Source organism: Thermobia domestica, chromosome 2 (genome assembly GCF_964235325.1).
Source record: "Thermobia domestica chromosome 2, izTheDome1.hap1.1, whole genome shotgun sequence".
Lineage (NCBI taxonomy): Eukaryota > Metazoa > Arthropoda > Insecta > Zygentoma > Lepismatidae > Thermobia > Thermobia domestica.
In genome coordinates this window covers 3963116-3978701 of record NC_137455.1, presented here as the reverse complement: position 1 = coordinate 3978701, position 15586 = coordinate 3963116, and the positions used below count along the sequence as shown (strand labels likewise).

The following is a 15586-nucleotide window of genomic DNA, read 5'->3' as shown; positions in this document are numbered from 1 at the left end:
ATTACCATTACCATTATTAACCATACCGGAATTTGTGGATAATATCAATGGGCAAAAGGTAGTGTAATGTTCGTAACCTGAGCTCAAATGAGTGTCAAACTTCTGTGATTTCTTTGATAACAGCTTTCTATTTTGTGTCGCAAGATCCCTTGTATCATCGAATTAGTCCCCGAGGCTTGCATATAACTCGTTGTACGTTGAGATCTACGTAGATCACAAAAGGGAAATTAGGAGCAAAAGAAAACTAAACAATGTTTCCATGGTTCAGAATAATACAATTCATCTAATATATTACAGCAGTGTTTCTCAAAGTGTGGGTCGTGACCCATTGGTGGGTCGCAGACCGTTATTTAGTGGGCCGAGATAAGTTTTTCCTGCTTTTATGAAGATTTTATTTTGATGCAGAAAAATATATTGTGAAGTACTATTGGAAAAATGAAAATTGGAAGCTTTTCTTAATGAGGTAAAAAGTATGTGGTTACTCAGATCTCTGCTCTGTTATACAGTCATAATAATAATAATGAAAAGAGAGTGAGTCAAAATTTGGGACGGGGTACGGCATTCCTTCGGGAGCAGTTTTAGCTCTGTGTTACCTTTTTATGGAAACACTTTAGCCCTTTCGGCGCATGCGTACAATTTCGTATGATACAGTTATTGAGAGAGAAATTTACATTACACTTGCTCGTTCGTCACTGATTGATATCTAAGTGTTCACAACATCTTCAAATAAATTTCATGTTACTCACTCATATGGACTGTTATTGAACGAACTGGAATTAAAGGCATAATTTACAAAATGTAATTGCTTTCAAATACACCATCATTACGTAGAATGTTAATGTGTATTATTTGGATAAAAGTAGGTGGGCCACAAAATACTTTTCATTATTTAATGTGGATCGCGGTAACAATAAGTTTCAGAACTACTATATTACAGTATGTAAAGAACCATACAATATATCCTCGTAAGTTGTCATGGATATTTCACGGGAACAGAGAGAAACTATGCTTAAAATCTCACGCAAATATCCTCTAAATATACTGCACTTACTAGTACAGAACAATGCAAATTTAGAAAATACTCGAAGCTAAGTATTAACATGCACAGACGAAATTGGGAAATTTTCAAACTCGGCTCATCAGAATTCACAAACATTTTCTTAAAACTTTCAAACACATTTCATACTGAGAAGAATTTTGCAAAATTGTAAACAAATCTCTTCTATATCCAGATTGTGAAAAAACGTGGAAAAGCTCGCAGAAAGTCTTATCTTAAGAGAACGTTGAGTTCAATTTTCGTGCAAATGGACAAGTTGCAATGCCCTAACTTAACACGGATAGTTACAAAACAAAAATTTGAAGAAATACATGAAAAAAGGCCGGAAAAGTTCTACCATTACTTAAGGGGTATTAGAGGGTAAAACGACTGTTAGTGTAAGCCGGAAAAGCCTGAGAAATGCCTCTACTTAGTCGTAAGTGAAATTTATGGTATCAAGAGAGAGAAAAAAAAAACCGGATCGTAGCCAAAATGTGTAAGCCTCAACACCGGCGTCTATATCATATTGTAATGGGTGGAAAATGCTTAATAAAACAAAGTTTGAAATTTTGAAAAGGCGGAAAAGTTTATGGAGGTTATAATAGTTATAGAGGCATAATAGCTTACAGAGGTTAAAATGATAATGGCTGTAAGGCATTAAGGTCCGATAAAATCACCACCATGCCGTGATGGAGTAATATGGATACAAAACAGGATTCAAAAGTTGAAAAATCTAAGAAATCCTCCTCAAAGTCTCAAGTATATCGTAAGAATTGTTGATATCTAGAAAATAAACTACAACCTTTTCAAAAAGCAATTGTCTTTTCGCTTGTTAATAAGGTCGGAAAATCAGTGTAAATTTTAGCAAACGATTACTAATTTCTTATTTAAATTTGGAATTGAAAAATTAAACATTTGATTGAATTTTGAAGCACGTCCCACCTAAAGATTAGCTGCCAAACTTGTGGGCGAATAACCTTTATCTAGGCTTGCGGATTTTGTTTAAAATTAACACATTATGTGGAAGATACCCGAGTCACATTATTTCTCGCTTACTTGTAAACTTCATATCGTGTGTTAGCTAGTAGAATGTAGATGTGCGAATCATTGTGGAACTTTATTTCCCTTAAGGGTCTTCACTACGGCGAAATTAAACTACCGCTAATTTTAGAGTTTTTCTGTAATATCTTCAAAACAAATAAAAATATTCGAAAAGCAGAAACGTATTGAACTAGACAATACAATTTTACATGTGATATCTTTACCATAATTCACTTATCTGCTTTTGGTATGCCGCTATTTACAGAACCCGCAAAAAAATGCTAAAACTATCTACAGTTGCAAATCGAAAGCAGATAGATGACTTGTGATAACGGTATCATATGCAAAAATCGTTTTATCTAGTTCACTACGTTACTGCTTTTCGAATATTTTTATTTGTTTTGAAGATATTACAGAAAAACTCAAAAAATTAGCGGTAGTTTAATTTCGCTGTAGTGAAGACCCTTAAGAACTCAACAGCTTAAGTAAGGGCACTACTCACAGTGCTTAATGGTCACTAACATCACTTCACTGGATCACTGTAACTTCCCAGATGATGCACTTCTCTAGCACAACGTTAGTCAAGGAAAACCTATTGATATTTCCTGTTGCACACTAGTCATGTTGTGATCATCTCTGTTGAAATTGGTTGGCGTACCTTCACTTAAGAGTCTCTCAACTTGGTGTTATAATCCAACTTTCACCTGTCTCACGAGTTGAAAAAAAGACTCATAAAATGCTTGGCGTGGAGTATTGTGCTGTATGGGGAAGAAACATGGACATTACGCAAAAATAATGAAAAACTACTGGAAGATTTCGAAAGGTGGGTGTAAAGAAAAGTGGAGAGAATTAGTTGCGTTAAGCGGAAAACGAATAAGACGGTGGTAGAACTGGTGAGGGAGAAAATAATATTTTTAGATATTAAAAAGAGGAAGAGAAACTGGTTGGGAAATTTTCTAAGAAGGAACTGTATTACAAAGAACGTGCTAGAGCAGTGTTTCCCAACCGGTGTGCCGCGGCACACTGGTGTGCCGTGAATGGGCCGCTGGTGTGCCGCGAGGAAATCGAAACAAAATTGTTAATTCTATAGCTACCAAATTGCAAGACATGGGGGTAAATGTATAATTGTATTTCACATTACAATGAACCTCTATTATGAATCTACAATTTTAAGTTTCACACCTTGTTACTTTTCTATACATTTTTAATGTTGAAAAAAGTATTTGTTATCATTGTTATGACCATTATTGCTTCTTTATTGTTACAGATATTTCGTAACTTGAAATTTTAAAATATCATTTAATCCATTCGACATAGCAAACATGCCAAACATGCATACAAACTACCTACATTGTTTTAAAAGTACAAGAGATTTGTTTCTTCGTTCGTCATTTACTAATCTTCCTTCTTAGTGAAAGGTTGGATACAGTTTTCGAAAAAGAAATCGTATTTTTAAAAACCTGAATACAATATTTCATTGCAATTGTTTTCTATTTTAAAATTAGAAAGAAAAATAAGATAATGATTTACCACGGGGAAAACCAGTAATCGAGCTTTCTTCTCTGTGAGAAAGAGATCAGTAATCATAGAAAAAAATACCACGGTATTTTATATTTACAGATAATAATAGCTATGAGTGTGCCGCGAGAATTCAAGTTACATCCATAGTGTGCCGCAAGTTGAAAAAGGTCGGGAAACGCTGTGCTAGAGGGTATAGTGGCAGAAAAGAAAGGGAGCGGGCGAAAAAGACTACAATTAATGGACGATATCAAAGCAGGAAAATCGTGCGTGAAGATGAAAAGGTTAGCTGAAGACCGTGGAGCATGTAAGCTTTTCAATTGCAGTAAGCGACCTGCCAATTGTGTAAGAATGCCTATGATAATTATGATGATGATCAAGATATGATCGGAGCACTCCATGAATATATTACCCGATTCACTAGCTCAGTTCATCCTTGTCTTCTCCCGTTACTAATCAAAGAGCTTCGGAGAGCTTCACTTTACGTCTTTCCCTCGCGTGGCTTCTAAACTATTAAGTTCCTTAGATTGATTTCTTGTAGCTACAAATCCTAGCTGTTGCAGTCTTCCCCATAGGTTCCACATATCTACTGCCAATATTCATCCTCCTTCGCATGTATTTCATACTGTCGGACGGATTATTACAAATAATGAGTCTTTAGATTTACTTCCCATTTGGAAGAATGTCCGCTTGGTAGCTACGAGGAATTTCAGTTCCATGGATTTACCTGGTTTTGTCTCTTCTTCTATTATCAATCAACACGAGAAATAAAAGGTACGGGCAATCACACTAAACTTTATCGTTCCCATTTCCTCAATTGAATCCTCCACTTAGCTCTTCAGGAATCTACCGACCTGACAATTCTACCCAAACCTACCACGTGACAGATGGATTAAGCCCATCAAACTCGATACGTTGCAACTTAAACATATTGGAACTCTATGAGGCAAGACTCATTCCCTTCAATTGTGAGTATTATTAACGTTATGGAAGGGGGAGAAACTTCAAATTTTGTAATTCCCGCAAGACAATATTCTTTTATACATAAGTACTTACGCGCCTTGCATTCGTACAGAAGAATTCCTTTATGTGGTAACTATACGAAATTCTCAGTTACCAGAAACATTATAATATAAGGCTTCAGCTTCGTAGCATGTATTTGGACCGAATCGTACCATTCGAAAAAAAAATGTTCAAGTAAGACATTAAAATAAAACGGACGATCTTAAGCTCACCTGCAACCATTGGCACTTTTGATGGATCATATCCTTCTGGCAAAATATCTTCAATTGATCTTTTTTTGGTAAAACACCTGAAACGAGAAAACAAAAATCAATAATTCCATCTTTCAGCGCTAAAAGAGAGGATTATTGTTTGGAGAGGTAAATGGTTTAAAAATTGTATTTCTGTTTAAGGTTATTAGTGTTTTAGGATGGGCGAAAATTTCTAGTACATCTGTTGTACTTAATTATTTATATTCTATTTAAATAGTAAATACAATTATAAATTATAATTTCGTCACTAAGCGATAACAAATTAGAATTTTCTGCTACGCATCTAGCTCGTCAATATGACCCCCTCTACGATCACGGCAGTATAATGCGTCGCCATGTTCTCTTGTGCATACTTCGGAGCAGTAACAGTGCCACACCTTGGAAGGTGCGTTGAGCAGCCGTTTTGAAAATATCTGCATTGCCACATGTTCTCCTGAAGGAAACTCTATTATCTGAGATCGTAAGATTTTGTCTGCGTGTGGGTATATACAGTCTCTCATAAAATTCAGTGGTGTGCAAGCGTCACGTTGACCCATTGACTGAAGACAATGGTAACGTGTGAACGCGCATTATCTTGTTGAAAACAAACAGTGAACATAATGTCACTCATTTCCAGTGCTAGAAGTAACAAAGTGTGCAGTGTATAAAGATAGAATACTTGATTCACTAATAACTTAAAGAAGTAAAAATATACAGATTTTCTGAATTCATCTGCCCACGCCATCACATACAAAGGAAGTACGTTACTTTCCTTATAAAAATGCTTACTCTTCCTAGCCCAGAAGGGATATTTCACCTTCGTTAACTTCGAAAAATGATCATTCAACACGAAACAAAATGTCCTTTTGCCTTGCCGTTTACCACAGGTGGGCAGATTATATAGTCATAATGGAAGAAACTAGGAACACTTTCAAAGTTTTAACTGGAAGTCCAATTGGAAAATTACCATTAGGAAGACCTAGGCGTCGATGGGAGGACAATATTAAGATGGATCTCGGAGAAATAGGTATACAAAGTAGAAACTGAATCCAGTTGGCTAAGGACAAAAATCAGTGTACAGCTTTTGTGAATTCGACATTCAACCTCCGGGTTATATAGGCCAAAGAATTAGTTAGTAAGCCAGCACTAGACGCCATCTTTAAATTACCTAATATTTTATATCATGACTTTATATTTTGTATGAAGAGCTGGATTCTCTAAAAGCCCGCGGACTAGACTTAAAGCCACAGTAATAAAACCTTTTTCAAGTCTACGTCCCAAAAGTACCAGAACAAATTTTGGAATTTAGAAAATAAGAAAGAAATATGTTTGTGCCAGCCGTCCATAGTGACTTCACACGTTGTCTAAGAAAAGCTGTCACCAGTACATAGGACAAATTCACACACGTTGTTGTAAATAGATCATTTAGGTTATAGTGAAATTCCTTACATATAATTAGTTACGAATTAACTTAATACCGTCATTTTGATCTGTTGTAATATTATATTATACTGTTAAAATGAAAATGAAATTTATCTTCAAATAAAATCTAAGCTTAACCTATCTCATTAGTATAACAGGAAAAAATGGTATATACAACCATATAAATCCAGGGTTAGCCATCGATGGCATATGTATCATAGAAGAAACAATGCATTAGAATTTTGTTAAAACAGAACAAAAGCAACGAATGAACTAACAACTAGAAAATGTCAGAGCTTCATTATAAGAATTGTGTTGCTAAAATGGATAGTCTCTGATAAAAATGAACATCCAAAGATATCACAAGATGTGCTGCACTTTCAATCATATAATTTCTATATATTCACATCGGAACTTGCCTTTAATTTCTACACATATTTCTCAGAATTGTTACTTCTAAATACAATTTTGCCTAGAACGTATACGTCATGAGCTGCAAACCTTTCTGTATTCAATTCGAGAACTACTCTTTCCAAGGGCGCCGATTTCTCTGTAAATTTGGGGGGGGGCATTGAGATGCAGAAGGCATATATATGAGGATTTTAAGATAAATTGCATTCAAATTATGCCAAATATTGTATATTCATAAATACAATGCGTGGACCCACATGAGCTTTGGGGTTGCCCGGGCCCCCTCGCCCCCCCCCTTCAGGATCGGCGCCCTTGACTTTCCCACAGATGCTCCCAATGGTGGTGAGTTGGTATGTGTATGTTTGGGATGAATATTCTCAAACAAAACGTTTTTAAGCACATCCACAAATGGGTGTTAAAGTTAACAACAGATCATATTCTGAATTTTAAAGTAACGTTAATGTTTGAGCTTAATAATAATAATAATAATAAAAAGAAATAAGACTAACTCCTGTTTACACTTCTTGTATATGAAGGAGAGTTCAGTCATATTTCTTTTTCACCATTACTTTACAAATGCAAAATTTTCAGTTCTGTTCTTTCAGTAAATCAAAATTGATTTGAAATTAACCTGTTCTTTGTGGTAAGAAATTTGATTATCTTGAACAGGCCTAGTTTCCTTAAGGAGCGGACATAGACGTTGATTTCAAGCACCAAATATTTACTAAGAAATATTTATGTATTTCTATATAAACTACTTTTAGAAATGGATTCTATTTCATTCACTAATCGATAGAACATACGTACTCACAGAAAGAAATAGGTATATATACTTGCTTGCTGGTATTGTGCTCTTAAAAGTAATGCAGACATTTATTATGTAAAATATCACGTATTGAATATGAATGTTAATTGTTGAATATAGCCTTCATCTACACACAGTATCACAGTATCATATCGTATCAACAACATATCATATTCGCTCAAAGTGCGGCAACTGAGTAAGAATAGAGATAGTGCATATGCCATTTGGAAATTCAACAGTTACGTTAAAGCTTTTATATGCAATATCAGTGAGTCAATATTGTGCCCTTCACCCACCCAACCCGCAACACACGCACATAGTATTACCGATTCCCTAAACAAAGTTACACGCTTTCATGATTTCTTTCAGCGATTTGACAATGGATTTGCAGTAATTTTTCCGGCTTAACCCTTAAATTCTAATGAAATTCTACTACTAAAAAAAAAAAGGTATTACTGAGTGACTATCTTAGTGGAAATGTTATGTTTACTTGGTGGAAAAATATAATCCTAATAGCAAATGGCAAACGTCTAAGTCTGAAAGTCACACTATTTCTAATAATTGGAGCGAGGATAGTGAAACTTTTACTACTTGAGTCAATCGGCATTTATGTATGTGCCCGTTTGTTAATTTGCCATCTAGTGGCCCCGCGTAGCGTAGTCGCTAACGATCTCACCTTTGGTACGAGCGGTTCCGGGTTCGATTCCCGGTGGGGACATTTGTTCGAAAAAGTGTAAACTCTTTTTTCAGGCCAGCCACCCTGAATGAGTTTTTTCCTGGGTTTTCCTCATTCACACCAGGAAAATGCCGGGGTGGTACTTAACTTATAGGCCCCAGTCCGCTTCCTTCCTTCCCCCATCCTTTCTTTCTTCCCTTTTCCCGGATAGCGTGTTCGCTGAGGAACGTCATCCCTCAAAAACGTGACGGGCTAAAATGGCCATAGGTGCTAAAAGCCCAGAAATCTCAATACTAAATCCTAATCTGCCATCTGTCCGTCTAGTTTACGATAATTCTCGCAGAAAATATTTAACGTTAGAAAACCTTGGTTTAGGCCTTCTTTCAGCTTGCAGGAGAAAAAACTGGGATATTTTTGCTTTAGGTTGCAATCCATCAAGAATAGGACTAAACTCCACCTTGTGTTGTATTAACGTACATATCCAAGACAATTTCACGACACAAATCACGTAAAACTTATATGATTTTAATGAAACTTGGTACAGTGGAACCTGTCTATGTTGGCCACCATCGGTTTCATTGAAAAGTGGCCAACTTATAAGAAATAAATCCGATTGGTGTAATTTTAGAATAGAATTTCTAGTATTCCTTGATTATAATATTGTAATAAGCAATTGCATGACAGCTTCTTTTAAATAATGCATGTAGAGTAATCATAACAATATAGCTACAGTACTAGGAAAAATACTACACCATGTTTAATATATGTACTTATTGAGCATTGACTCTTACCTTTATCTATTAAAAGTAATACTTCCTTTTTCTTCTTTATGCACTTTTCATTCAACTTTCTATGTTTTGAATCCATTATAAATTTATGAACTTAACACGTCCCTGTCCAGTGAACACAGAAATAACTGAACACAACACATACACGCACTCGGAAATCGAAAATCGCTCTTTTGCTGTCTGTAGAGTAAGAAACTCATATGAACTGATTAAACAATGACAAATACTTTCTGTAGAAATTTTTCGAAACATGGCGAATTAGTTATTAATAACAAATTTATTCATAGTTGTTCATTCTAGGCGTATTTCTTTTATTCTTTCTGGCATATATGCACATTCTAATTTTAAAGTTTTAACTACTTCTTGTTAATGAGCTACAAGTGTTCTCCTCGGAGCAAAAGAGGTTTCGAAAAATTCTTAAGGGAATTCATTTCTGAAAACCTCCGCCATCTTTCGACAAGCCGTCAGGTGCCAATAGTTGACAACTGAGATGGTTAACTTTAACCTTGAGAATTTTCCCGAATTACTAAAACTCTCCACTGATGAAGGGAGCCGATATAGCTAATGGTTTTACCCAAACACAGAGGGTAAACAAGTAGGTATAACAATTTTCTGAATTCCTGTACGTTCTTTTCCTTCTTTTCCTCAGCACCCCTTTATTCAGGGTAGTGTTCTGGCCTTTGACTTCCAAGAACAAATCGTGGGAGTCCGTGCTTCTTTCATTCTAGTCACAAATACAGAATTTCTCTCTCTCATATCGGAATACAAAAGTGTTAAGAAAAATACAAAAGAATGTTTTGTGTGGCCAAGATACACAGGTAAATTTATCATTATGATCAAAGGATAAACATTGTTTCAATGCGGCCAACTTCCAAGATAGGCAGGTGACCAATTTACAGAGTAATAAGTAACAAATATGTTATGGGAAAATACAGGTTCGGCAAACAAACCACACCAAGATGAGCAGGTGGCCAAGTTGACAGGTTTTTCTGTATATATGTGTCTTCTTTCCATTGTCAGAAATAGTGCAGTTGTTTGGAATTGTAATCCATTAAGAATAAACGGATAAAATGGGGTAAAATCTACTCCATCTTCTAAGTTTGACAATATACTTGCAATATAATATTCCAAGATAAAAGTAATTGATTTAATAAGAATTTAGTATGTCTTCCTTTAATGTGCATAAGTACTCGTATTTTTTGAGGATATAATCTATTAAGAATAAAGGGTTACAATGGGATTAAATCCATCTCATGCTCTACGTTTCAACTCATATATACAAGACAATTTTCTAAAATAAACCATCTAAAAAACTATTCGATTACGACAAACCGAAACCTATAGGCTATTTAGGATTTCCTGATCATGTCCACGGCTTCGGATTAAAATCTGCACAAGATTGAATGGGTGAGTGAGCTGGATTTGTTTAAGTATTTCTTATTACTGTGTTTGTCTGTAGCTTCAATTCATAAGCCTTTATAATTAGATACCCAACGTATTTGGTAATCACACAGAAAACAACACCGAAAATTCTACACTTGTGTTAATTTAACACACAGGTTGTGTGTCATTTCAGCTACCGGCATTTGACACACAACTCCAAATGGAGATTGAGTTGTTCTAACCACTTGTTTGTGTTATATTTTAACACAATCGTCTTAACACATAGGCATGTCTTCGAAATGAGACAAAGATTTTTTACAGTGTACTATTTGTAAACCCGCAGACTTACGGTGGTATTTATTTTCGAAGAAAGAAGTTAATTGGAAAAAATTATAACCTATAAGAAGTGCTTTGGTTCCTGATATAAAAGGTGTCAACTACCGAGTATTGATTCGGAATAATGACGATCAACCTTAACCCACAATCCCATCTTCCATTAGTCACGGATGGCAGTTTGAAAATGAAATGATATATCCTGTTCGCTGTGAAATGTATTGTACTCTAGATTCAGTTTTGCAACTGAATAAATGTTTATGCCGGAAGAATAGGTGTTGTCCATTACGTAAATAATCCTCATACAATCTACCATGTACTGAAATGTGTGAGTGCGAAGGAAGCGAAGAACTTTGTGATAATTACTCACATATGATGCCTGAAAATATCAACTCAGGCATGGAAGACAATTTCACATAGGAACGATTTCTTCCAAAATTATGCAGAAATAGCCTTAAGGAATGTTTTAAACAAAATATCATGATAACAGTAATTAAAATAGTAATGTCCAGATATACATGTATATATATAATTTTCATATCAAAACGTGTCATTCCTCAAGTTAACGGATAGGATTATAATTGTTATGCTTACAAATATACTGCTTAAAAATTTACCAAATCTGTTTATTTCTTTGCTCGAAAACTATTGATTTTATTACAAAATGTTAAATAATCTCTTTTTTCTCCCAAGTATTAGCTTTTATATGAAGTCCAGTACATGAAAGTCAGATGAAAATGAACTGTTTAACAACGAAATATATATGAAACTAGATAAATGGCTCCAAAACTAGATTTCTTCATTTATCTCGGTAACTACTGGTTTTATGTCAAAAGTGTATATAACCATTCCTACTCGTCACAGCAATATCTTTTAAATGAACCATGTTTCATCAAAATCGGACAAAAAGTAACGGACCTACGGTTTTAATTGGTGGCCATGTTGATGACGTCACCAATGATACCTGCATCAGAATATGAAGTGCCACCATGAAAATTATTCATGTAGACAATGTTTATGACCAAATAAAACTATCGCGAACATTTCTGCACTAAACCTGCCACGGAAGCCTTTTTTCTACATATGCTCCCCTACTATAATAGTGGGACGTTAAACCCAAAGATGTCAAAGATATAATCAATGGATGAACCAAAGTCGATGATATTTTTTGACGGGTGAGAGTTGTAAACCCAGTTTCACCTTCATTAACGAGATGATGTCCCTGTTATAGAACTGAAGAGCCGCCACTGCCACAAACTAAACCACTGGTTTGAGAATTGATCGTAAGTTTTAGTTACATGCCATTAACTAATCTCTCATCTGGTTAGCGTCTTAATGAAAAGTTTTAAGTATAGTTTAGGGTTCAGATTGCATTGTTTTCGTACACCATTATTTATTAAGTTTTCAAGAAGCGAGTTTTTCTTGAATTTCACTAAAACGACGCATCAGGGTTTACACTAATCGACATCAATTAGATCCCTCGATTGATATATCTCACTCTTGCATAAGTTTAACTGCTGTATAGCCGGACCAATTTTAGAAAATTTTACAAGATGATTTGGAGAATTTATTTTGGTTTGTGAGGAAGAGTGAGTGAAAGTCAGGTGAAGGGAACAGTTGAAGTTAAGAACATACTTGTTGTTAGTTGTTTTTGATTTTGTAAGAGGCACTATATGGAAGTGGAAGGGACTATTTGACGGTGCGGTACACTTGTTATGATTTATGGAAAAGGCAGTGTGAAAACGGTGCGTAAATGACAAGATTGTGAGTTATCGTGTTTGAGTTTTATCAAATTATACAAAAGTAAGGAGTATCAGTTTCTGAAAATGTGTGAAAGGTATGGTCTACTAAACAGGCAAACAGTTTATCGTAAGTGTGGGGAAACGAATTCAAACTACAGAAAGAACTCGTCCGTGGCTAAGCGGTTAGCGTACGCGCCTTTGGCGTGAGAGGCCCGGGTTCGATTCCCGGCAGGAGCTCATGTGATACGGATTCCACGTTAATCAGTAGGTCCACGTCTCATATAGCCTCGCTGCTGAACGGAACGTTAAACTCAAGTCAAGTCAAGTCAAACTACAGAAGGAAAGAGGAACATCTAACCAAACCTAACGAATCTAACCTAATTTAGTATATTTGGTACCTTTTGAATGGCATTTAGTACCTCCCTCCAAAATGTGCAACACACAAGCCATGCATTTTATGGCATATGAAATGTTTTTCCCCTTTCTTCTTTTATGTGTATACCCACCACCAATGACGCGCCTTCTCCGTAAGAACGTACTCCCTCGCTACCATTCTGGCCTCTCTGCTGTGCATCTGTCCATACTCGGTTAGATAGCATTTGTGCTTTTTATTGGAAATCTACCACAAGTTGCTTCGTGTTTTATGCACAAGGTTTTTGCCATACGTCCACACTGTATTTCTAGCAATAATCACTACCCAATAACCCAGGGTCACAACCTAGTATTGTGGGGGAGAAACTAAATAACATTCACTGTTTTTCGATTTTCGTATGGTCCGGCGCTACAGTAGTAATGGCCAGCGGAGCAAATCGGTCTTCAACATTGGGGGGATTGGTAAGACCTTTTTTTTTTTTTTTTTTTTTTGCGACGTCCAAAATATGTTTATGAAGTTGAAAAACAACGTTGTGGAGGATCAGAGAAGCAGTTGTCTTCAACGTTGGGAGGTGAGCAGATTTTAGGCTTATTTTAGGGTACATCAATTTCATCTCACGTTCCTTTGTGTCAATCGGACAAAAATCATCAAATTTCTCCCCAAAAACACATTTCAAATTGAATTATTGAGAGAGACAGTCAACCTCAGTTCCAAGATTGGAGGGAACATGTCCCCCTCAATCCCCCGGGATTTGCGCCAGTGGTAATAGCCTTGCATATATTCTTCCGTTATACATTAATAACAATATGGCATTTAAGAATGCGATTAAATGTGTAATTCTTCACATTTCTTTTTCTTTTTTCTCGCTCGTGAAATAAGCGCTCGATCTTTACTTAAGCGTTCTGTAGTTTTTGCACGTAGACTAAGGATAATGGCTTTCCCATCATTAGTCGTCAATAACGAAACATAGTTAATTTATATGAGTTATCTGACTGGCATTCCCGTATAAATCAATTTATGTTGGAATGACATAGAGGAAGGAGAATATATATTGTCACAACACGAACAGTATTCATGGTCCCACGAGAGTTAATTGCAGGTTAATTAGGTTCCGTTTTTTTTATTTTGATTCTTCATCATAAGGAAAGATGTCTCTTTGAAGGCGACAAAATAAATTTTCTCTTTGTTTATTGGTTTGTTTTGTCTGTAAATAATGGATATGATGACATGTAGTTTGAAGCATAGGAGACAAAACAAATGACCACTATTATAGGAAACACATTTCAAGTATCCATACAACAAAGATATTTATCAGGACTCAATAACTTTATAGTTGTTTTATTGCTCTCCTTTATGACTATAGAGCCCCAGAACTATTTAATTCATTAAAGCTAGATATACATATATAAGTTTTCTCCAACGGAGAAACATTTCTCCAATTACTGGGGTTAATTAACAGGATATTAAATAATATAGTTTTATATTCAAAGCCTTCACTCAATATAGTGCAACATAAAATAATTCCTTTTTTCATTCTGCTAATAATATACATTCATAATTACATCATTTTACATGTTCAAATGTATTCATATCTACATCTTTATCTATCTATCTATCTATCTATCTATCTATCTATCTATATATATATATATATATATATATATATATATATATATATATATATATATATATATATATATATATATATAAGTATCTATCTAGCTATCCATACTTATATTTTTTTATTTTAGTTTAGTTTAGCTCCCCCCTTTAAGCAGCGAGGCTATATGAACCGTGAACCTAGAGCTTAACGTGGAAGTACTTGAGCTCCGCCGGGAATTTATCTATATCTATTTATCTACCTACCTACCTATCTATCTTTATATACATACTTATATATACAATGGTGGATCCAGTATGTGATCAAGGAAGGGGCTAAACCATAGTTTGACACTTTATCCAGTGTAAAGCAGGATTGAAGATAATTTTATCCAGTGTATACCTGGGCGTCAAGGCTATAGGGCTATAGCCCCTATAGTCCCCCTTGTATCTGCGCATATATATATATAACTTAAAAGACATGAATCCCTACAAACTCATTTAATGCATAAAAATAAAAATATTGGCATATAACAATCTCTGGTCTACAATACTCAAGATCTCTTTAATTTTTTAAATGTACAGCCACCATCAAAATTGTCTCCCCCTAAGTGCTCTAATTCCATTGCTTGGGTTCATATCATTTGCAGTTGTGAGAACACCTAGACAGATGCAACCCAACTTACACGTTAACTTTTCTCGTCACTGACAGCAGTTGATAACACTGAGTCAGGTCTTTATGAAAGGAAAATTGTGAGTAGGTGACGGGCGAAATATTTCTCCATTCTGAGATGAATCTCTATTGTTCAGATCGTCTTCTCCAATGAACACCATATGTTAATCCCAATATTACTGTGTATGTAATTTATTATTACATTATATACTGTATGTTCAAAGAAATAAAAACACTGAATACGCATGAATCGGAAAATGCTTGAAAGTAGGTGAAAATATCAAATGTAGAACATCTGCTGTAGGGCTAGAACAAGTTTCCATTGACTGACTTTCTCCAATTCCTCTCATTCCAGCATTTTTTCTTTCTGGAGAGGAGAAGAGCTTGCTTGTCCCTCTGAGTATGTATTGAACTTGAAATATTTGATAAAGTTTCAACCCGGCCGGGATTCAAACCCGGATCCGCTGAATAGAAGTTCAATGCGCTAACCACTTACCTACCGCGTCACTTCATCTTCCACTCACACTATTAGC

At 35.4% G+C, this 15586-nt stretch overlaps 1 protein-coding gene across 1 annotated transcript in view; it reads right to left on the bottom strand.

Moving 5' to 3' along the window:
- The window catches only part of LOC145678937 (glycine receptor subunit alphaZ1-like), a 48208-nt gene that overhangs the window by 22154 nt on the left and 10468 nt on the right, over positions 1 to 15586 (bottom strand). The window contains exon 2 of the mRNA XM_081749544.1: positions 4831 to 4907. Coding sequence (XP_081605670.1) covers positions 4831 to 4907 — 77 coding nt within the window. The remainder of the gene's footprint in view (positions 1 to 4830; positions 4908 to 15586) is intronic.